The 25,124-nt window shown below is 37.8% G+C and overlaps 1 protein-coding gene across 2 annotated transcripts in view; it reads left to right on the top strand.

Annotated features, from left to right (window-relative positions):
• The window catches only part of MLLT3 (MLLT3 super elongation complex subunit), a 255,930-nt gene that overhangs the window by 137,873 nt on the left and 92,933 nt on the right, over positions 1-25,124 (top strand). For both annotated transcript variants that reach the window (XM_046665094.1, XM_046665093.1), the window contains exons 3-4: positions 1,458-1,540; positions 14,471-14,614. In XM_046665094.1, coding sequence (XP_046521050.1) covers positions 1,458-1,540; positions 14,471-14,614 — 227 coding nt within the window. The remainder of the gene's footprint in view (positions 1-1,457; positions 1,541-14,470; positions 14,615-25,124) is intronic.

Raw genomic sequence — 25,124 nt, 5'->3', positions numbered from 1 at the left:
GATATTTTACGGGTTAGATTTTTCTGCCTCACTCAGTCACTTATTGAGACCTTATATGGGCCAGGACCTGTGCTGTGTCTCTCCCATACCTCATCCTGTTTGATCCTCACACCGTCCAGAAGAGGAACCCGAGGTTCAGAGAAGTGGAGTAACCTTCCAGAGGTAGCCTGGCTTGTCTGAGGTGGAGCCCGGATTGGCACCCAAGTGTGCTGGATGTTGTAGCTGAGCCCTTGTCTTGACACTGTATGTTCCTGAGGTAAATGCTTCTATCCTTGAGGAATGAAAGGAAATTACAGATGAGATTCCTGAGTATATGGTAATGAGGAACTCTTTTCATCTGAGTGTTTCAGACAGTTAATGCTTTGGGAAGATCAAAGGAGAAGAGTTGATAGTACTTCGTGGTCTGGAAAGGCCTTGGGAAGAAACTGGGATTTGAACTAGCAGAAGACACTAAGATTAGCATGAAGGTGTGATGGAAGGAATACCAGAAGGACAGGGTACGGGGGGAAGTGCTGGGCATATTTGGGGGTGGTTGATGCAGTTGAATGAAGCACAGAAGGTTTGGTGGATGACAAAAGGAGGAAGGCTGAAATGGTATGCTGGAGCCTGCTGCAGAGGACTGGGCCACCAGGCTGGGTGACCTTGGTGTTCAGCATGTACATTTTTCCTTCTTTGTGATACTACCGAATGCAATCTAGACTAAAATAATTTCAGGTGACTTGTGACTGATTTTGGTTTAATGGAAATTTTAGTAGGAGGAAATCATATTTTCTTCTTAGGGTGTCTCTCGTTTCCCAAGAGCTTGCCTAGTAGTCTTCCTTCGTAAGAAACACAAAGGGCTTATTGTTTCTTATGTATTTTTATGATGTGAATCGATTTTAAGTGTATGTATACCAATATTTCAATAAGCATTCTTTTTCTGGGGGAGCTGGGGGAGAGTGAGTCTTAATGGGCACCCATAATGTTGGGGGACTCTGGGTTTGGGATTTTCTAAGGATGGTCCTGCTACTTTTTGGCACAGAAATCAAGGCATCTCAGAGAAGCAAGGAATTTAGGGGTGGGGAGATTTACATCAAAGACTAGACATGGATAGTACTTTTGTTAGGGAACTTAGAGTCATTTGTCATGAGGAGCTGTGCTCCGTTCCCCTAAAGCTTTAGGGCAGAGTGATAACAACTGAAGCCAAGTCATTAATGATCACGGTTGACTGTGATGAGCTAATAACCCCTTCAAGATTTGAATAGATAACTTACATATTTGATTTACTTAGGAAAATTATAGATTTTGGAGTAGATCTAAAGAGTAGACCAGAGACTCAGAAGGGGGCTTGGCAAGGAGCTGTGAAAATTAAGGATGATCTAGAAGGCAGAATGGGATTTTCTTTTTTTTAAAAAAAAGAAGAATGTCTTTTTGTCTCTTATTCTCATCTCACCTATTTTCTTTTTTTAATGTTGCAGTGTGCAAAGATCCACCTTACAAAGTAGAAGAATCTGGGTATGCTGGTTTCATTTTGCCAATTGAGGTTTATTTTAAAAACAAGGTATGTAATCTTTATCCATTAATCTTTCAGTACAAGATCCTCCATTAACCAAATGATGTTTAAAATAATTTTGATTCATAAGCACTTCTCTCACTAGATGATTTTAAAATAAAAGCTAAATTTGTCTTCTAAGAAATTTGGCTATTGTTATCTTTAATTATGAAGGAAGTAGCTAGAAAAAGATAATTTCAATTGTATGAAGTCATATTATAAGAAATTCATTAAATGTTCCTTTTAAGGGAAGAGTGATTACCACTTTGACAAAGAAGATTAATATATGTTTGTAAAATAGAAAAGAGAGATTGTGGCTTTTTAGTGAAATGCTCGTTTTCTCATTTTCGTATTTCTAGAATTTTGAGACTTGCAAAGAATATTCTCTCATTTATCTTTAGCTGATACACACATATATAACATGTATATACAGTTATATCAACTTTAGATATTATATATTTTACTGGATTTACAAGTTTTCAGCAGTCCATGTGTGGCAAAACACATAAACTGCATAATATTGGACAAATTGCTCAACCTTTGGGGTTCACTTTCCTTATTTATAAAATGGAGATAGGAGAAGAGTATCTGCTTCATACGGTGGGCAGGAGAATTAGAGAAAATGAATCTGTATAGAGTATTTAGAAAAATGCCTCATATATAAGGAAGCACTTAATAAGTGCTAGCTGTTATTTTTAATCACACTGTTTCTTCCTTTTATTCCAAAGTAATGATAATTGCTACTTTGGAATAAAAAGTGAGATAATTCACCTTTTTCTTTTGTAAGGAACTGAACGAATAGAATGTTCTGTTATCCAAGCCAGTGCTCCATAAAGTGTGGTCCTTGGACCAGCAGCATCAGCATCACCCAAGAGCAGATTAGACATGAGCTGCTCAGGCTCCATCCCAAATCTACTGAATCAGAGTCACTGGGGGTGGGGCCTAGGAATCTGCATATTGACTAGCCTTCCAGGTGATTCTGATGCACAGCAAAGTTGGAGAACCCCTGAAGAACCCCTGAGCAGACACTCTTTCATGTTCAGTGTCCTTCCATTGGCACAATGTCCCACTGGCTTTTTCCAGTGTGTAGAAGACCCAGCCTTCAATTCAGCAAAAATCTCTTTTCATTTAAGAGAGAATTCACTTTTAATTAAGCTGTAGTAAAACCCTCCTGTAAAGTAGGAATGTGTGGATGAAAGGGATAGAGTTTATTTTCTATATTTCTTTTTTGTCTCTGAACTTGTTTCATGCACCATATTCCTGCTGCATCACCTGCCTTCAAACCTGCTACCCCCATTAATTGTTTTTTTTCAATATTTGTATTTTGGGAGCATATTTGGCATAACCTGTTTCTGTGGAGTTAAATATTTGAGTGCTTACTTTGTCCTTGGCAGTCTGCTGGGCCCTTTACATATGTTATTTCATTTAGTAGAGTTATAAGAACTTTTGAGAAGTTAGTACTGGTATTCCTATTTTACAGGAAAGGAAACTGAGTCATGGAAATGTCGAATGGCTTGTCTAAGGCCACACACAGTTGGAAAGTGTTAAAACCAGATGCTTGATCTTAGATGTTTCTCTTGATTTGTTATTCTTTTAACTTCTATTTCTTCAGAAACAGTAACTTTTTGCTAGAATAATGATTAGCTTTCTCACTAGTAATACCACAGAATTGGTCACATGTTTTTCATCAGATCAGAATTTGTTGAAATGCATTAATGTCTGCTCATGTGATATGCTTTTACATTGATGTATTGATTTGTTTTTTTCTCATTTCAAGCTAAATTTCCCTTAAGAAACTAGTTTTTAGCTTGCTTTTTAAAAAAATTTAATTCATTTATTTTTTAAAATTAAATTAAAAATTAAAATTAAAGAAATTTAATTCTTCATTTTTTAAATTTGATTAAAAGATATAATTCATATACTTACAATGTGAGATACAATTTACATACTATAAAATTCACCCTTTTGGGGCTGGCCCCGTGGCCGAGGGGTTAAGTTCGCGCGCTCCGCTGCAGGCGGCCCAGTGTTTCGTCGTTGGTTCGAATCCTGGGCGCGGACATGACACTGCTCGTCGAACCACGCTGAGGCAGCGTCCCACATGCCACAACTAGAAGAACCCACAACAAAGAATATACAACTATGTACCGGGGGGCTTTGAGGAGAAAAAGGAAAAAATAAAATCTTTAAAAAAAAAAAAAAAAAAATTCACCCTTTTAAAAAGTGTACAACTAGTGGGTTTTAGTATATTGTGCAACCATCACCACTATTTAATTCTAGGATATTTTCATCATTCTATAAAGAAACCTTGTACCCATTAGCAATCACTCCTTATTCCTTCCTCCCCTGACTCCTCACAACCCTTAATCTCCTTCCTTTATATAATTTCCTATTCTGGCCGTTCCATGTAAATGGAATATACGATACGTGGCCTTGTGTGTCTGACTGGCTTCTTTCACTTAGTATGTTTTCAAGGTTCATCCATGTTCTAGGATGTATCAATACTTATTCTTTTCTATAGCTAAATTATATTCCATTGTATAAATACACTACATTTTGTTTATTCATTCATAAGTTGACGGACATTTGTCTTGTTTTCACCTTTGGCTACTGGGAGTAATGCTGCTGTGAACGTTCGTATACAAGTTTTTGTGTGGACATATGTTTTCAGATCTCTTGAGTCTATACCTAGATGGAGTTGTTGGCTCATAACTATGTTTAACTTTTTGAAGAACTGCCAAATTGTTTTCCAAAATGACTGTGCTATTTTACATTCCCACCAGTCATGTATGAAGGTTCCAGTTTCTCCACATCCTGGCCAACACTTGTTATTTTCCATTTTGCTTTTTTTTTTTATTACAGTCATCATAGTGTGTGTGAGGTGGTATCTCATCTTGGTTTTTTCTTTTTTAAAGATTGGCACCTGAGCTAACAACTGTTGCCAGTCTTCCTTTTTTTTTTTCTTTCTGTTTTTTCTCCCCAAGTCCCTCCAGTATATAGTTGTATGTTATAGTTGTAGGTCCTTCTAGTTGTGGTATGTGGGATGCCACCTCAGCGTGGCCTGATGAGGGTGCCATGTCCGCACCCAGGATCCGAACCAGCAAAACCCTGGGCCGCCGAAGCAGAGCGCGTGAACTTAACCGTTCAGCCATGGGGCCGGCCCCTCATCTTGGTTTTGATTTGCATTTGCCTGATGACTTGTGATGTTGAAAATATTTTCATGTGCTTATTTGTCCACCTGTTTATTTTCTTTTGACAAATGACTATTCAGACTCTTTGCCCAGTTTTGATGTATCAATTTTTAATTTAAGTGGTTGTGTTTATTGGAAGGAAGTCAGAACCTGTATCCTTACCCATCCCCCTTTTCAATATCACAAAAGTTGAATTAATGGAGATCACAGATGCTTTTCTTCCCTTTGTCACACTCCCCATTTCCAGTGTTTTATTTCATCTAGACATTGGACTGCCCCATAGGATGAGTCTAGGCTTTCAAGCTAGAAAAAGGTCTTGTCCCAAAAGAAATTAGAGGATTGACAGTTAAGATCTCTTGTGAGAAGCTTCTCTCCTTTGTCGTTACCTTTTCTGGTCATTTTTACAAGTTCTCAGTTGCATAGAGAAATTTTCTGAGTTGCCCAATTTCCTTCCTTACAGAAATGACTAGAATATCCCCATACATCAGATTTAAAAAGAAAAAATGAAGGATGAAGAGGCAGCAAGCAGTGTGTGTGTGTGTGTGTGTGTGTGTGTGTTCACACACATACACAAATTCAGTCTTGGCACTTTGGGTAGTCATTCTTATGACTGAAAGACGTTATTTATTCACTTTGTGAGGAATTTTAGTTTCTTAAAATATGAAGGAAGAAAGAGGCTTATGAGATGTAGAGCAGTTATTCCTTTGGGGCCATGATAAAATAGTCACGGGGCTGAATACGGTTAAGTAGATTTTCTGTTTAGTATCCAGATTAGCCTATTTCCCTTTTCTAATTTTAGGTTTTCTTTAGATTTTATACTTAATGATTGCTATTTTCACCGGTGGACGATGAGACATATATATTTCAGTGTTTATAATATGAAAAAGTTTGTTGTTAATGCCGTTGAGTTGATTCTGACTCCTAGCGGCCCTGTGTAGAGCACAGCAGAACCCTGCCTGGTCTTTTTGCACCATCCTCTCATCTTCTGGTGCTATTTCAGACCATGTTCCGCTGCTATTCACAGGGTTTTCATGGCCAGTTTTTTTGGAAGTGTGTGGCTAGGTCCTTCTTCCCAGTCTGTCTTAGTCTGGAAGCTCCACTGAAACCTGTCTACCACGGGTGACCCTGCTGGTGTTTTAAATACCAGTGGCATAGCTTTCACTACCACTACAACATGCAGCCCCCAGAGTAGGACAACTGACAGATGGGTGGTATGGTTCCCTGACTGGGAAACAAACCCTGGCCACAGTGGTGAGAGTGCTGTGTCTTAACCACTAGACTACCAGGCCACCACTGAGAAAGTAGAATAAAGTAGGGTACACCTAACTGGGCCTATGTAAAGAAGTGGATAGTGACTGGTGGGTTAATAATAAATAGAACGCTATTGAACAGTTAAGGTAGCAACATGGATGTTTCAAGACCAAAAACAATGATGACAAAAATCACAGAAGTATATGTATATGGTTATGATATCATTTGTATATATTTTTATAAACCGCTGAAGCCAGGAATAAATGATGTTACGGAAAGACACATATATAGTACAAGAGCATGAGTTGAAATGTTGGCACAGGAACTAAAGGGTATTGGTTACTCAGGGAGGAGGGCTGGAGAAGTTTATATTTATAAAATTTTATTTCTTTAAAAAAAAAAAGGTAGGGGGCTGACCCCCTGGCCGAGCGGTTAAGTTCCTGCACTCCACTTTGGTGGCCCAGGGTTTCACAGGTTCAGATCCTGGTCACGGACATGGCACTGCTCATCAGGCCATGCTGAGACGGCATTCCACATGCCACAACTAGAAGGACCCACAACTGAAATATACAACTATGTACTGGAGGGCTTTGGGGAGAAAAAGGAAAAATAAAATCTTTAAAAAAAAAAGAGGTAAACACAGTGCAAGTGTTAAGATCTGTTTAATCTCAGTGGAAAGTAGATGGATGTAGTATTTTAAGTACTTTTCTATATTTTATTAATTTTTTAATTAAAAAAACTATTGCTTTGCCATGTCTTTTAATTTATCTTCTTAGAGTGTCTTAGAAACCAAAATTTTACTATATTCCAATGTGTATCTCCAAGCTGGATATATTTCTTCTTTCTTTTTTACTGAAATGATCCATGGATAAAAATTTAACAGATTAGACTGCTGCTCCAGAATGTGCATTTCATTTCTTTTGAGTATTTATCATTTTATTCATCTTTGGAGTTTTTTAAACTCTATCTTGAAGAATGAACATCCTTTACAATGATGGTTTATGAAAAAGTATCGTTCAGAGTTTTCATAGGAGATGAGACACAGCATCAAAGACTTCCATGTGATCTTGGAAGAGTTCCTCTGCTACATATAAGGATTTCACCCTGTCCTTGGTTCCATCTCTATCCTTGTGCTTTTCCTGCTTCCAAGAAGCTTGTCTTCAGTTTTGCTCATTTATTTGACAGGTCCGTGTCAAGAGGAGTGGTGGAGTGTCAGTGCTTCTTTTGAGTTCATGTATGTTTATTCTGTATCTATGAGAATCATGTATGTTTCAAAAACTCTAAACCAATAGGCACACTGAAACATAATCGCCTGTAGTGCGTTAGCTGTGAAAGAATCCCGTGCCTCTCTCTTTCATTCTGTCCTCAGAGAAAGTACATGAGTAAAACTCAAGGACTGAAGCAGAATGAGAGGGGTAATTTGATGTTGCCAAAAATAGATTTCCACCGCCAGGAAGTGTATTAGCTTTACATGTAGAATAAATACCATACTTTCTTGTTGGACCTTTGAGAAGAGTTGTTTCTGAGGAGCATAGATTGACAAAATGTTGATAATCTGTCCTCTAAGAAAGATATTCAGTTGGCTAGAATACAAGTTTATGGGTGCTTTTTCCTTACGCAAAAAAAAAATCTTTAAAAGAAAATTACATTCAGAATTCATAGAAAGATAGTCATTTTCTGTGGTCCTTACCCTTAGTTTTATTGAAAAGTGATTTTTTTTGTTTTAAACTCTGTGGACTATAAAGTGATGCTGTTACTACTGCGTTCTTTTTCTGCCAGTAATTAGTCATATTCACCAATATGTTACTCTCTTTTTTTTTTTTTTTTTAAAGATTTTATTTTTTCCTTTTTCTCCCCAAAGCCCCCCGGTACATAGTCGTGCACTCTTCGTTGTGGGTTCCTCTAGTTGTGGCATGGGGGACGCTGCCTCAGCGTGGTCTGATGAGCAGTGCCATGTCTGCGCCCAGGACCCGAACCGACGAAACACTGGGCCGCCCACAGCGGAGCGCGCGAACTTAACCACTCAGCCACGGGGCCAGCCCCTATATTCACCAATATGTTACTCTCTTTTTAAAAGTATGCGGGAGTAGACTCTTAGTAAAAGTGTATGGAATAAAACTAAGGAGTTTTATTCCCTTGACTCCGTTTAACCATTGTTAACTATTTAGTATATAGCCTTTCTAAATTTTCCCCCATGCATTTGCATAGATAAACTGTGTGTCAATGTAGAGATGGGGGGGGGCATAATATATCAATCTTTAATATTTTTCTGTGACTTGCCTTTAATTCATTTAGCAATATAGCTTTCCAAGTCAGTATTTTTAAACATCTGAATGGTATTCCATGGTAATGTTATACTCACATGCAGATCATTCCTATTTTTTTTGCTATTTTAAACAACGCTACCGTAAACATTTTATAATATATATATATATATATATATGTCTTTGTACACATATTTGAATATTTCTATGGAAGAGATTCTTGCAAGCAGAATTACTGGGTCAGGGCATCATTTGCATTAATTATGTTGATAGATAACTGCCAAAATGTCTTCCTAAAAGGCTTTACCAATTTACACTCCCAATTACAAGCATACCTCAGTTTTATTCTGCTTTGCAGATATTGCATTTTTTACAAATTGAAGGTTTATGGCAACCCTATGTTAAGCAAGTCTGTTGGTACCATTTCTTCAACAGTATTTCTCACTTCATGTGTCTGTGTCACCTTTTGGTAACTTGCGCAGTATTTCAAACTTTATTATTATATTTGTCATGGTGGTCTGTGATCAGTGACCTTTGATGTTACCATTGTAATTGTTTTGGGGCTCAAGAACCATGTTCATATAAGATAGCAAACTTAATCGATAAATGTTGTATATGTTCTGACTGTTCCACTGACTGGCTGTTTCTCCCTCTCTGGCTATTTCTCTCTTCTTTCCATCTCTTCTGGCCTCCCTGGTCTCTGAGACACAACAATAGTGAAATTAGGCCACTTAATAACCCTACACTGGCCTCTGAGTCTTCAAGTGAAAGGAAGAATTGCATGTCTCTCACTTTAAAGAGAGAAAAGCTAGAAATGGTTAAGCTTAGTGAGGAAGGCATGTTGAAAGCCAAGATAGGCCAAAAGGTAGGCCTCTTGCACCAAACAGTTAGCCAAGTTGTGAATGCAAAGGAAAACTTCTTGAAGGACATTAAAAGTGCTACTCCAGTGAACACACAAATGATAAGAAAATGAAACAGTCTTATTACTGATATGGGTAAGTTCTAGTGGTCTAGATAGAAGATCAAACCACCCACAATATTCCCTTAAGCCAAAGCCTGCTCCAGAGCCACGCCCTAACTCTCTTCAATTCTATGAAGGCTGAGAGAGCTGAGGAAGCTGCAGAGGAAAAGTTTGAGCCAACAGAGGCTGGTTCATGAGTTTTAAGGACAGAAGCCATCTCCATAACATAAAAGTGCAAGGTGAAGCAGCAAGTGTTGATGTGGAAGTTGCAGCAAATTATCCAGAAGATCTAGCTAAGATAATTGATGAAGGTGACTGCACTAAACAACAGAGTTTCAATGTAGATGAAACAATCTTATATTGGAAGAAGGACTTTCATAGCTAGAAGCGAGAAGTCACTACCCGACTTCAAATCTTCAAAGGACAGGCCAACTCTCTTGTTAGGGGCTAATGCAACTGGTGACTTTAAGTTGAAGCCAATGCTCATTCACCATTCCAAAAATCCCAGGGCCCTTAAGAATTATGCTAAATCCACTCTGCCTGTGCTCTATAAATGGAACACCAAAGCCTGGATGAAGGCACATCTCTTTGCAATGTGGTTTGCTAAATATTTTAAGCCCACTGTTGAGACATACTGCTCAGGAAAAAAAGATTCCTGTCAAAATATTGCTGCTCGTTGACAATGTACCTGGTCACTCAAGAGCTCTGAGGGAGCTGTACAACAAGATTAATGTTGTTTTCATGCCCATGGATCAAGGAGTAATTTTGACTTTCAAGTCTTATTACTTAAGAAATACGTTTTGTAAGGCTTAAGCTGCCATAGTTGGCCATTCCTCTGATGGATTTGGGCGAAGTCAACTGAAAACCTGGAAAGTTTTCAAAAAATTGAAAACCATTCTAAATACCATTAAGATTTTCCATGATTCACGGGAAGAGTTCAAAATTATCTACATTAATAGGAGTTTGGAAGAAGTTGATTCCAACCCTCATGGATGACTTTGAGGAGTTCAAGATTTCAGGGGAGGAAGTAACTGCAAAGGTGGTGGAACAAGCAAGAGAACTAGAATTAAAAGTGGAGCCTGAAGATGTGACTGAGTTGCGGCAATCTCACGATAAAGCTTTAATAGATGAGGAGTTGCTTCCTATGGATGAGCAAAGAGAATGGTTTCTTGAGATGGAATCTACTCCTGATGAAGATGCTGTGAAGCGCAAAGAAATGACAACACAGGATTTAGAGTATTACATAAACTTAGTTGATAAAGCCGCTAGCGGCAGGGTTCGAGAGGAGTGACTTCGATTTTGAAAGAGGTTCTACTGTGGGTAAAATGTTATCAAACAGCATCACATACTACAGAGAAATTGTTTGTGAAAGGAAGAGTCAATCGATGCAGCAGACTTCATTGTCTTATTTTAAGAAATTGCCACCCCACCCTTCAGCAACTACCACGCTGATCAGTCAGCAGCCATCAACATTAAGGCAAGACCCTCCACCAGCAAAAAGATTACGACTTACTGAAGGTTCAGAAGGTAGCAATTTTTTTTAGCAATAAAGTATTTTTAATTGAAGTACGTACATTTTTTAGACTTAATGCTATTGCGCCCTTAATAGACTACAGTATAGTGTAAACATAACTTTCTATGCACTGGGAAACTAAAAAAATTTATGTGACTTGCTTTATTGCGATATTCACTTTGTTGCTTTGGTCTGGAACTGAACCTGTAGCATCTCCCAGGTGTGCCTGTATAAGGCAGGAAACAGCCCTTCTTGTGTTTTTAGTTAATTATAACGTCATATTGACTGTTTTACAGTTTAGAGGAAAGGAAAGTAAGTAAAAAATGATCATAGTTCAATGTGATAATTACATTAATAAAGGGATGCTATAAGAGGGATGTCTAATTCAGAGTGGATTAGGAGATTTCCAGAGAATTTCATGCTTTAGCTGGGTTTTGAATAATGAGTTTGCATTAAACAGGCATGGGAGGAACGTATGTTGGGAGGAAAGACATTTTGGGCATGGGGAGCACTATATGTGAAAGGCAAAATGAATGAGATAATGTGAAGTCCTGGGGAACTGCAAGTGCGTCAGAATTGTGGAAGGACGGGGTGTAGTAAGAGAAGCAAGGAAATGCAGGAAAGGTGTTAAAAGACTTTGATGATTATTCCAAACAAATGAGCTTTCATCCTGTAGAAAATGATAAGTCTTTTATATCAATGAAAAGATGTGATCTGATTTCTGGGTTAGAAAGATCACTCTCTTGTCATTGTGGGATATGGTCAAAAACAGGGAGGCCGCTAGGTGAGGAGGATGGCGGTCTAAGATAGGCAACGCTTATGTTGACTAGAGCAAAGGGGACAGATTTGAGTGTTCTTAAGGAAGAATGTAAAGTAGAACTTGCAGACAATTTGATGGTGATGAGTGAGGGAAAAGGAAGAGTTGGGGATGATTTTTGTGTATTTTAATCTTGGCAAGCAATTTGGATTTCTCTTTGCCAAGATATAGAGTATAGGAGAAAGGAAAGATAAAGATAACTTCAGTTTAAGATAATGCAGGAATTTGATGTTGCTGCAGGTCGACCTAGTGGTGAGGTGGGTAGACTGTGGAACACATGCCCGTGGCAGTCAAGTGAGAGCTGGGCTGGAGATAGAGAGGGGAGTCACTGTCATGTAGGTGGAACTGACTCCCTGTCAATGGGTGTCATCTCCCTGGGGAACTTTGCAAAAAGATAAAGGACACTTAAGGATCAATGAAGAAAAAAGAGAAAACTGAAGAAGACAGAAGGAATGCCATCAAGTATGAGGAAAACCAGGAGAGAAGGGCATCCTGATAAAAGAGGGAAGGAGCAAGTATCATGTCAGATTGATAGAAGTAAAGATGTGAGAGAGAGGAGAACAAATGAGTGGAGACTGTGATTTGGGAAATTTGGATAAGGGGGTGGAAACCATGAATTTGTGGTAGATAGTGCCTACATTCTGACAGTTTCAAGTGCTAAGACTTTTGAGTCAAAAACTTGGTTCAAATCACTTTGTTTCATCACATGTTAGTAATATAACAAATTCTTTTTTTTTAAAGAAAAACATTGCTTTACTTGACTATGTAAAATTTAAAACTTGTATGTATTAAGACACCATAAACACCTCATGCATTGCTGGTGGGATTTTAAAATGGTGCAGCCATTCTGGAAACAGTAAGGCAGTTCCTAAAAATGTTAAATACAGTTACCATATGACCGAGAAATTCCACTCCCAGGTATATACCCAAGAGAAATGAAAATGTATGTCCACATAAAAACTTGTACATGAATGTTCATAGCAGCATTATTCACAGTAGTCCAAAAAGTGGAAACAACCCACATGTCTATTCACCATAAATGGATAAACAAAAAGTGGTATACCCGTACAAAGGAATATTATTCAGCCATGAAAAGCAACTCAGTACTGACACATATTACAACATGGATGAACACTGAAAAACATCATGCCGAGTGAAAAAAGCCAGTCACAAAAGACCATATATTGTGTGTGTATTTTATGTATATTCATGTATTTATATGAAATGCTCAGAATAGGCAACTCCATAGAAACAGAAATAGAGTAGTGGTACCAGGGGTTGTGGGGTCCAGGAGGATTAGGAATGACTACTAATGGGTTTGAGGTTTTTTTCTGGACTGGTGAAGATGTTCTGAAATTAGATGGTGGTGATGGTTTCATAACTGTGAATATATAAAAACCACTAAATTGTTTACTTTAAAAGAGTGAATTTTATGGTCTGTGAATTATTTGTCAATAAAGCTATTATTAAAAAAAAAACAGCTGTTATTAAAAAACAGACAAAATAGCAAAGTTAGTGACAAAGGAAAAAAATTGTAGTATTTCACAGAGATGGTTAATATCTGTAATACACAAGGAGTTTTTTATATAAAGTAATTTAACAAATTCTAAATGCCTTCATTTCCTAGCTGACCCAAAGGAGAGCTGTGAGAATTAAATGAGATGAATGTTGAAGTACATGTAATTGTTATTATCCTCAGTCTCCATTTGACTTTAGATGCTTAAGAATCAGTCTGTAGAGAGGTTTAAATGTTTAGCCAACTACAGTAATGGCTTGAGAGTAGAACTTGGGTATCATGAAATTCTAATTATTGTGTTCTCTTGGATATGATGCTATTTTGTTCTCTTAGTTCAGGAAAATGCCATTCTTTTATTCATTTCACAGTTATTTATTGCCTTTCTGCTGTGTGCAGGCACCAAACTAATTGTTGAGGGAAGAATGATGATTCAACCATTGTACCTACTTTCAAGAAGATATGATCTAGCAGGGTAAAGGGAGATAATAAGACAATTATTCTAAAATGTGTTATGGATAAGAGAGGGATGCATACAGAGGAGAGGAGAGGCAATGGGGAGCTGGAATGGAATTCAAGCAGAGCTTCCCCAAAGTGAAACCTGCATGGAGAAGGATGAGTAGGAGTTATCTAGGTAAAGCAGAAGGTGGAGGGATGGGGGTCGGCAGTGAAGGTGGTAATGTAAAGCGAGGATGAAATCCATGCTTAACCTGGAATGAGGCAGATACCGGCACAACCGACACCAATGTGTTGCCAGACTGCCAGCTAGAGAGAAGAGGTATGTTGGGATGTGAAGCCAAGGGCCAGATTATGAAAGCCCTTATATGGCATTCAAGTGAGCTTAGATTTTTAACCTAAGGGCAATTGGAAGCAGTTGAAATTTTAATCAAGCAGTGAAAAAGGCTAGATTTTTGTTTCATGGAGATTATTTGAGGCAGGAATGAAGGAGGAATTGAAGATAATTGATCTTGAAGTAGGAAGATCTGCTAGAGAAGGGAGTTTATAGTAGTTTGGGGAAGGAGTAAGAGCATGACAGTATGGGTTAGAGGGCTTGTTCAAGGAATATTTGGGGAGAAAATGGAAGCTCTTGATGATGGGCATAGTGGGGTAGAGTGGGAGAGGGAAGCAGTGGCTTCAGGACTCTCTTAGGCTTTGAAGGCGACTGTGTTGGTGGTGTCATAACCCTTGAGAGGTTGCAGGGAAGATGATGAGTTTATTCTTTTAGTTTTTCTCTAGCACAAGAAACTAATTTATCAGATATTTCCATTTTGCTTTGTAGATAATTCCATGATAATTTTTTCTGTTGTGCTTTTGACGTTATAGCTGTTAGATGTCTGGGTCTTTTTTGTTTTATGAAAAGCAAACCTGTGCTTTCTAAATTTCTATTTTTCCTAACTCTACCTTTTCTTTCCTAATTTTTTTTAACCTCCAGGAAGAACCTAAGAAAGTCCGCTTTGATTATGACTTATTCCTGCATCTTGAAGGCCATCCCCCAGTGAATCACCTCCGCTGTGAGAAGCTAACTTTCAACAACCCCACAGAGGAGTTTAGAAGAAAGTTGCTGAAGGCAGGAGGGGTAAGTGGCACTGTCCTGTGAAAAGCCTTCCCAGAAAAAACTGGATGCTAGTAGGTTAAGAAGTACAATAATGTTTTGAGAGAGGTAAAAGAGATGAAGTCCTTTAATGACTTAGCTGTGGACTCATGGTTTCAGATGAAGAGATAAGCAGACAATAGTATTCTAAGTAGACATAAGTCTGAAATTACGTTGTTATTAGAATAGCCTTATAGTCTATGCAGCTCAAATTTATTTCAACAAAGAGCCAAAGAAAGTAAAACTATCCTCAATTAAGAAAAGAATAATGTCTGAACTTTGTTATATCAGTTTATGGAAACTTTTGGGTACAGCTGAAAGTCACATTAAAAATTATATAAAAAGGAGTTATTGTCCAAACTTAATAGAAAATGTGTACTTATTCATAGTACATGTTTGGGTCATTTAAATACCCATTTTTATTGGTTTGAATTGTATGTAGGTAAAAGATGGACTTTCCTTTTTAGGATAATGATAACAAAGGTGTGACTTGGCTAGGAAGGGGGAAGATTTTTAAGTAGTTTCTTGCGTACATAAACATAGGGAATGTTTGCTTGCAGCTAAGTCAGAGGTACCAGTCAAACGCTATTGACTGGTCAAAATCTACTTTTTCATGAGTGCCATTGGGGTCATCAGTCTGTACTTCAGATGAACTTCCTGTGTCATCTTATGTGGGCAGTCAGACCCCTTAAAATGTCGAAATTTGTTCTTTATTCTAGAATTTCCTTCACTTAGTTTTTCTGGAAGGTTTTTGATAGTTTTGCATCCAGGAACTTATCATTCTACATAAGCATGTGTAGATCATAACTTCTCAAGATGCTTTAATTCACTGATAAACTTAACCTGAGGGCTTTGTCGGAAAAGAGATGGGTTTTTTATAGCACAGAAAATTTTTCCCTTTACGGGGTTGTGGACAACCACTTAGAGAACCTGAAGAAAGCTATGGACCCTTTCATAAGAAAATCACTGATATATGTAATTGTGTGAACGTTTTGGGTTATGTGGAACCCCTGAGTCCATTTTTTGCAGTCCTGTTTTGCCAGGCTCCCATCCTTTCAGCTGAACAACTAATATGCATTTGAAGCATTGCAAGTACTTTTGACACATTTCATTCTGCACCATCCTATATGTCAGTAGATTGTGGGTTAAATAGATATTGGTGGGCTAGCTTTGGAAATGAACCACCACTTATAGTATTTTTTTTTTTTTTTTTAAAGATTTTATTTTTTCCTTTTTCTCCCCAAAGCCCCCCGGTACATAGTTGTATATTCTTTGTTGTGGGTCCTTGTAGTTGTGGCATGTGGGACGCTGCCTCAGCGTGGTTTGATGAGCAGTGTCATGTCCGCGCCCAGGATTCGAACCAACGAAACATTGGGCGGCCTGCAGCAGAGCGCGCGAACTTAACCGCTCGGCCACCGGGCCAGCCCCAACCACTTATAGTATTTTATGGAGAAATGCATCATCCTGAAGAAATGGGCTTTGGTAATACAACTCATTACAAAGTTAAGGATTTATTCTATATTTATTAAGGAAATGATTTAGAAAATAACCCCGTTTTATTAATTTTATAGTTATCAAAAGCACAGTGTTGATACTATTTACCTATGGCTATGCCCTTAAAAATGAACTGGTCCATTTTAAATCCTAATTCTCATTATTTTTCTTTTTATGAGGGTGGTGTTTTACACTTCTGGTTATTCCTCTTGGGTATGTAGTTAGGTAGGTAATTGGAGCATGTGAATTATGGAATTTGAGTACATCAGGCTTCTGATAAGGGTCGTAGGAAAAAGTAAATATGACACAAGAACTTTTTAAAACAACCACTTAATCCCAGAGTACTCGAGGGTTGCTTGTGAGCTGGAGAAGGGGTTACAGGTCAGTGATAATGCAACAGAGTGCCCCACTGCATCCTGATAAGGTCTCTGGTAGATTTCTCTCTTTTGCTCCACTCAGCCTTTATCTCAGAATTATCCTCCTTGACTTGTAACTTTCTTCCTTTGTGTTTCTTTAAGTGCTGTTTGAAGCCTGTAGGTTTTTTTCCGGTTAAATTTAGATTGTGACAACTCTAAAATGATAAATTGAAATGTGAAATATTTAAGCACACCAATTATTTGACATAAATTCTTGAAGGGACTGATTCCAGTGAATTTTTTAGCAAAATTAAAATTTAAAAATTCATTTGAAAAAGTAGTAATCACATAGATTCTGTCCATTTCACATCAGAAGATTGAAGTAGTCTTTTATGGAAATGTGAGTGTCTATAGACTAATAAACATTTTTTGTCTTACCTAGATTTTTGGTTGCCTTGTGTTATTTTTACCTGACATTAAAACATTTATCATGGTCTTAGTATTAATGTAGCATATTATGGTGTTACTAATTTGTAAGCTATTTTGATTTATTAGAAATCTTTCTTTTCAGCTTTATTGAGATATAATTGATATATAACACTAAATAAGTTTAAGGTGTACAATGTGTTGATTTGATACACTTCTGAATTGCAAAATAATTACCACCGTAGCTCTAGCTAACACCTGCATCCTGTCACATAATAACCATTTCTTTATGTGGTGAGAACATTTATGGTTTATTTTCTTTCTTTCTTTCTTTTCTTAGCAACTTTCAAGTATATAATTCAGTATTATTAACTATAAGCAACATGTTGTATTAATATCATCTTTTAACTGCAAGTTTGTATCTTTTGGCCAACATCTCCCCTTTCCTCCCCCAGCCCCTGGTAACTACCTTTCTAGTCTCTGTTTATATGAATTCAGCTTTTTTAGATTCCACATATAAGTGATACTATACAGTATTTGTCTTTCTCTGTCTGATTCTTTTCACTTAGTAAAATTCCCTGAAGGTCCATCCATGTTGTTGCAAATAGCAGGATGTCCTTCTTTCTCATGGCTGAAAAATATTCCATTATATGTATATATCTCACGTCTTTATCCATTCATCTCTTGATGGACACTTAGATTGTTTCCATATCTTGGCTCTTATGAACACTGCTGCAATAAACATGGGAGTATGGATATCTCTTTGATATTCTATTTTCATTTCCTTTGGATATATACCCAGAAGTGGGATTACTGGATCATATGGTAGTTCTATTTTTAATTTTTTGAGGAACTTCCATAGTGGCTGCACCAATGTACAATCCTACCAACAGTGCACAGGGGTTCCCTTTTCTTCACATCCTCACCAACACTTATCATCTCTTGTCCTTTTGATACTAGCCATTCTAACAGGTGTGAGCTGATAGCTCGTTGTGATTTTGATTTGCATTTCCCTGGTGATTAGAGATGTTGAGCATCTTTTCATGTACCTGTTAGCCATTTATATGTCTTCTCTGAAAAATCTCGATTCAGATCCTCTGCCCATGTTTAATCGTGTTGTTAGGCTTCTTTTGCTATTGAGTTGTATGAATTCTTTGTATATTTTAGATATTAACCCCTTATCAAATATATGATTTACAAACATTTTCTCCCATTTTATAGGTTGCCTTTCCATTTTGTTGCTAGTTTCCTTTGCTATGCAGAAGCTTTTTAGGTTGATGTAGTTCCACTTGTTTATTTTTGATTTGTTGCCTTTGTTTTGGGGTCTGTTAGAAATCTTGTGTTCATGACTGTGTATCTTCAGATAAACCTTTTTTTTTTGACTGGGTTTTGGGGAGAGAGAGCAGATGCTGTATTCCTTATACCTAAATATTACATGTGCAACATAGATGTGTATGTTCTGCCTTTCAAGGAAAAAATCAATCCCTCCTTCATATGTGCCGTGTGAAATCATTCTGCACAGCTTGAGGAATGTGTGGAGTAAACTCACTGTTTTGGCTATGATTCCTTCTCTTTCACTTTTTCCTTTTAAACCAAAAGTACATAGCACTATTAAAAGTTGAACTTGGCTTTTCAAGAGATCAGAAAGGTTGTTTTTAGAGCTGGCAGCATCTTAGAAAAATGCTTTTTAGCTCTTAGAAGAAAATGATTCCAAATAACTTTTTGCCAGAAGAATCTTGAAAAATTGCAGATTTTTTTTCTCCTTCATAATCTGTAAACCTATAGCTACGTGACAACTTTTTGGTCAATAATGTTCTCTTCTTTTCACTAGATTTCTTTTTTTAATGTTGCAGCTCTTTTCTAAATAATCTCAAAGAAATTTTGGGGTTCTTCCCCCTTGGAAGAAATGTACCCTGGGTTCTTCTGTTGAATAGCTCCCAAATATTAAGGATATCCTTGCTTTAAAAGAAAGAAGAAAAACTTTTGACGGAAGGACACATTTGAATTTAAGCATTATTTTCTAGGAGTATTGAAATACAGAATGATTCTCCTTTCAAGACCCGGAATGTCATTTCCTCTAAATGAGAGACCTCTTTGGACCTTGCTAGGGACATTGTAGATTTGGTTTAGGACCCAGCCTCTGGCAGGCCTTCAGTAAGACAAAGACAGAAGGTAGGGGTCAGGAAGTGAACAACCTGAGAGCTTCTGGGAGGAGATTGCCTTTATTTTGAGATCTTATTTTCTTCTTTCATTGGTAGGAGGGGTAGAGGACAGTGAGCAATACACTTTTAAGGGCAGGACTTGAGATAATTTATCTGTCCTTGAATTTTAAACAGAAGGACCAAATGTACCCCGTTGAGAAGCACCTCTCAATTCCACTGAGATATTTCTAGTTGTTTTGAAAAAATGAACTGATGAATCTTTTCTGAGTGATTTTCAAGTATGCCCTTCAGGATGTCAGGATTCTTTTTTTAAAGGGTTTATGATCACAATAGATGATTTTCTCTCCATTTACTTGATCACTTCTTAGTAGCTGGCATTCAGTCATACTGAAAAACTGCAGAAGGGTTTGACATCCGTTACGTTTGATTGAAAGAGAATGGGTTTTTCTTTTGGGTGTTGGCAAAATAAAAGATATCATGTGTCATAGAACTAAAACTCATCATCCTACTAATTTCTCTGTCTGGGTTTCCTGTTGGGAGGGTGTGTGATACAGTTAGAAAAGGTTTGAAATCAGGCAGATTTAAGTAAAAATCTCATCTTTGGGCTGGACCAATGGCCGAGTGGTTAAGTTCACGCGCTCCACTGCGGCAGCCCAGGCTTTCGCTGGTTCGGATCCTGGGCGCAGACATGGCACCGCTCGTCAGGCCAGGTTGAGGTGGCATCCCATATGCCACAACTAGAATGGACCTGCAACTAAGATATACAACTCCATACCAGGGGGGATTTGGGGAGGCTGTTTGTATTTTGTTTGTATAAAGTGAAACAAAGGTCTGTTTAGAATATCATTTTTTAAGATGTATGTTTTCATTAGAAAAGTGATCAGTTCTTACCATTGTTCTTACCTCTAAATTTCTAAGAATTAAATGCTTCTCAAAGCCCTTAGAAGATTTCCTAATTGGTCTATTCAGCAAGATATTTGCATCCTTGTAGGTCTATGAAGAAAGCACTAAAGGGGGCCAGTGTCTTTGGAGAACTGAGTTTATATTACAGCTGCTCCCTTACTTTTGGCCTGCAAATCAAGTGGTCTGTTTGGTTCTGTGTTCTTTATGGGATGGTGGTAGAGTGTTGGTAGGTTTTTTTCTTCCTTTCTTTCTTTCCTCAATTAAACAAGGCCAGTCTAAACATGTTGTTCAGTCTATTTCTGAATCACTGGCAAGCAGTTAATTTTGAGGACTGAAAATTAAAACTAACCACAGCAGTTGTTAGAACTAGGGTTTCTATAGGCAGAAATCCAATTCTGTTCAGACACCACCTGTTTCAATAGGACATTTCAGACGCCCATTTGGCAAGGTTTGCTGGAGAAGACATGGGGAACATGCTTTCAGTCTGTGTTAAGCCTGCAGCATAATGCAGTCCTGTTTCTCAGAGTGACAGTTACATTTATATATGATATGTTTTGCAAGGAATAAATTGGAATCTTTCTGAAACACTGCTTATTGTGAAGTGGAATTTAGGTCCACTGTGGACCCCCAAACAGGGGTTTTGGTTATGAAACGGCCAAAGGGATCTTAGGATAAGGAATTGCACTAATGAAGGTGTGGTGAGCCATCTGAACATAGTATTTTATTGCAGGGTTCTGGAATGAATCTTGTGTAGGATGGCTTAGTATTTCGTTTTGTAAGAGAGTTCAGAACACCTCTAATTTCTGAGCAATACCAATCACATTCTCTTCCTCTCAAATGTTAATTTTCTTTTGAGTAGGTAGATACGCAGTACAAAGTGACGCACAGTGAGTCTTCAGGGCCACCAACAATGCTGTAGTGAATAACCTTTTACGTAGTTCTTTGTGTACATGGGTGAGTATATTTGTGGGATAAATTCCTAGGAGTAAAATCGTGGCTCCAAGGCAAAGTGGAATTTAAATTTTGATAGACGTTTACAAATGACCCGTGAAGACGTTATACTACTCTCTGCTTGCCTCAACAAGGTGTGAGTGCCTGTTTCTCTGCGTGATGATTTATTAAACTTTTCTCCCCATCTGAGTGAAAAATATCTCATTTTTAATTCACGTTTCTCTTATGAGTGATGATGAGCATCTTTTCATATGTTGAAAAGCCGTTTTCATTTCCTTTCAAAGACCACATTTTAATATGTTTTAAATTGGAAATATTCTAAGTGTTTCAGTTTCAACTTAAATTTATGGGTTGCTCTTCCCACATACTTACATTTGGAAAGGTTACAAAAAGATACGGAAGCCTCTTTAACCAAGGTCTGTGTTTTCAGGCTTCTTCAGTGGGTAACAAATTATGTTCTTAGGAACTGATTTGTCAAGACTTTGGCTTCTAAAAATATAAGTGGCTTTTGTGGCAAACTCATCTCAGTAGTGCCCAGAGATGGATAGCTGGCTGCTTATTTTTAAAATGACTCAAAGAAAAGAATACATAGCAGATTATTTTAGTGGCCGTTACTGGACGGCTTCATTGCATTTTTGGATATTTGTTTTGGGACAAGTGTGCCTTTTTGTTAGTTTCTGACACATATCATCCTGTAATCGCCTGTCTCAAAAGATAAAAGGATGCTGCTGTTTCTCACTGGCACTGATAAAAGGTGAGTTATTTAACTAAATGTAGGATCAAGCAGCCTGCCTCGTTTATTTGGTGGTTTCTCAGACTTGAGGTTAATTTTTTGTCATATTTGATATTTTTCCTTTCTGTATCTTTGGTTCCTCCTTCCCCTAAGCCTGGAAAATTAAATCATGAAAGTGGAACACACAAATAAATGATAAATAGGACGTCAAAGTTGTGAGCCTCAATTCCAAGTGTAACGGCGATCTCATAAATTTTTAGGGAAAGCATGGTCACCATAGTAGAAAGTTATTCATATCGCTCAGCATATTTAGTCATTTTATGGTTTAATGTCTTCTGCAAGTCACATACGTTGATTGCAGGACAGTTACAGACTTTAGAAAATATGCACCCAAAAATATCTGTGATAGAAAACAATCCTTCTTCCTTTGCTCCTTCCTTCCCATTGCCTAGTTACCTTCTCAGTAGGGAGGGAAAGAATAGGGCACACTTTTCCCTCAGTCCAAAGCTTAAATACTGTTACTGCATAAATTGAGCAAAGGAGAAATGAAAAGGAAATGAAACAGGTAGATGTTCCTAGAGTGTGTATAGGCAAAGTTTGGCCAGTGTTTGGGCTGTCGGTATTGGGTGGTGTGCCACGTTCTCTTCAGCAGACCTCCCAGGAGTGGCAGTGTTGCTGACTATACCTAGGCACCCTAAGTTTGTCTTGAGAGAAAATTCTGGGAAAGCTGAAAGAGAACCATCATGTACCCCTGCCCCTAGCTCCTACCCCCAATGCACAGAAAACAAAGACAATAAGAAATGAGTAGAAAAGGAAAAAAATTCAAAGAAGGGAATCTTGGAGAATTGCAAATTAAAAAATGAGCACTACTTTCTCTTTTTAAATACAAAAGTGTTCCACTTGAAAACTTGGTTCAATTTCTCTCTCCCTTCTTGGCTCAGGTAGTTCATTATGCGCTTGTTTCATGGCTGCATACAAAGTTTATCTAATATATCTGAGTCTGTTCTCTTACTTCCAGGATGATAAAAGAGAGCAGCTGTCTATTTTGATTGTCCCCATTGGATATTTTTTGGGCTCATACTCTATAATATTAAGTATAAACCATTTTTTGGGTCGGGGGTGGGGGAGGGGAAGGGCAACTATGATTAACATTTTATTTTCTGAATTTTTCTTGTTCCAAAGTTATAAGAAAACTTGACAGAGATCATCTGAAGGTTGCAGTTTAAAAAATAAATGTCTGAAACTCATGAAATAGATATTTGTGTTTCATTTTTGAGGAGTGAAGATAAATGGTAGTTGGTTTAATATAATAACCTTCATTACCGCAAGGGACACAGCCATGGTGTGATAGAATGTTGGATTTGAAATCCGAAGGCACAAATTCACTTCTTGGATCTGTTGCTATTTTGCCTTGGGCTTTGTGTTGGTGTAAATCTACAATAAGCATAATATCCTCTTCTTCCCACTTGAAGTTATTAAACAAAACATGGTGCATAGTTAAGCAGTCAGCAAATAATTGTTTTGTTTGCCGAAATGATCTCTTTTTTCTATAGGTTCTTATTATGCTTTGGTTTAAACCATGGTTTTTGTTGCCTAGAAAAGAGATTTCTATCCCAGGACCGTGGCATAATAATGGTGTTCTACGAGAATATGTTTCAGCCTCAAGAAGGAATCTAAATTTTTACCTGATTTTAAAATAAATATGTGCTAATTTTAGAAAAATGTAGACTATCTAGAAAAGCAAAAAGAAGAAAATAAACAATTGTAGTCCTTCCAGTGACTGTAACCACTGTCCATAATTTATATTTTATTTTTTGTGTAGATGAGAGTCCATGGAATGTTTGTAATATGCACTTAATATATTAAACATAAATTGCATAAGTTGCAAACCACGTGACTTTATTTTTTTAATTTTAATTTTTCTTTTGGTGAGGAAGATTCTGAGCTAACATCTGTTGCCAACCTTCCTCTACTTTATATGTGGTTCACCACCACAGCATGGCTTGACAAATGGTGTGGGTCCATGCCTGGGATGCAAATCTGGGCCGCCGAAGCAGAGCGCACCGGACTTAACCACTACACCATGGGGCTGGCCTCTGACTTACTTTATTTTTGTTCTTCAAAAACATGTCCTGACGCTTCAGAGGACTGATGTAAAAATTTTGATTGGTTGTTAAGAAGTTACTAGTACTGTGTTCTGCGTTGTTGTTGTTATTATTTTCTCCTTATAGCTCTCAGCTTCTCAAAATTAGATTTACTGGCTTAAGGCCTAAAGACTATTCATGATGTTAGGAACAAAAGAACTATTTTTCACTAATTTGAGGTTGTTTCTTAATGGTTCTGGGAATCCAGAAGTATGTCGGTGTAGGTTTTTTGGGTCGTATTAGATCTGTCTTGTGGAAAAATTTATATTTTAATATAGATTATTATGGGTGTATATTTTGTCACGTCTTTATAAATGTCATTTCCACCTTCCCTCCCCTTATAGGGTAGATTAGGGGCCTGTGGGTAGTGTGAAGTGGTTAAATATAAAAAGACTTCATTAATGGAAAGATTGAGTAAAATAAGGATGCCCTATCCATAAAACAAACTGGTCCATCCAACTACAGTTAGAGTAAAACTGAAATATAATAAAAATCTGGTTAACCTCACAAATTTCAGTCTTAACATGAACTCTTGATGACTCAAGAGATGAATCTGGGTGGGTTATGTAGACAGAAGTCTACCCATATGGTGTCCATGTGTCTTTTGGCAAATTAGAAATAAGTGCCTCCACCTTTCCCTACCCCACGCAGCCCTAGCCCAAGGAACACAGCTTGGCTAGTGTAGCATAGCTGGATTTCAGCTTGTGCTTGTCTCATTGACCAAGCATCCTTGTGCAGGGCACCATCTGGACAACCATTTACAGTGGTGGCACTATTTATAGGTTCAGACAGAAAAGTGATTTTGATGTTACAACAAAACTGTCTCATCTGAGATAGTCTGGACAGGAGTGATCTGGGGAAATAATGAGGAAAACCTTCTTGAAAATTTGTTCTCAGAGTACTCCAGTTTTGAATAGCGGTGTCCTGTCAAAGGTTTAGCCTGGCCTCTTGTTCTGCCACTCTGTTTTGTGTTTTTAGCTTATGACACTATCATCCAGCATCCGTAGATGTCTATAAAGGTCTGGTTTAAGCACAGGGAGCAAGAGGACTTTTGATGAGACCACTGTGCTAAACCAGGGGTTTCAAATGTGAGTTATTATGAGACCAGCCTAACCCTTTGGAAGAACATAGCCACGAAAACTGGAAGACCAGGTGAATAATGTAGCATTTGCTGTTGGGAGTTTCACACAATCAGTTGTGATTTATTGTTTTTTTTTTTTTAAAGTAAAGTTTCAATAGGGGCCAGCCCTGTGGCCTAGCGGTTAAGTTCACACGCTCCGCTTTGGTGGTCCAGAGTTTTGCTGGTTCAGATCCTGCGTGCGGACA

This window comes from Equus quagga, chromosome 6 (genome assembly GCF_021613505.1).
Source record: "Equus quagga isolate Etosha38 chromosome 6, UCLA_HA_Equagga_1.0, whole genome shotgun sequence".
Classification (NCBI taxonomy): domain Eukaryota; kingdom Metazoa; phylum Chordata; class Mammalia; order Perissodactyla; family Equidae; genus Equus; species Equus quagga.
The sequence above is the reverse complement of the archived record's forward strand: the minus strand, read 5'-3'. Positions and strand labels throughout refer to the sequence as shown.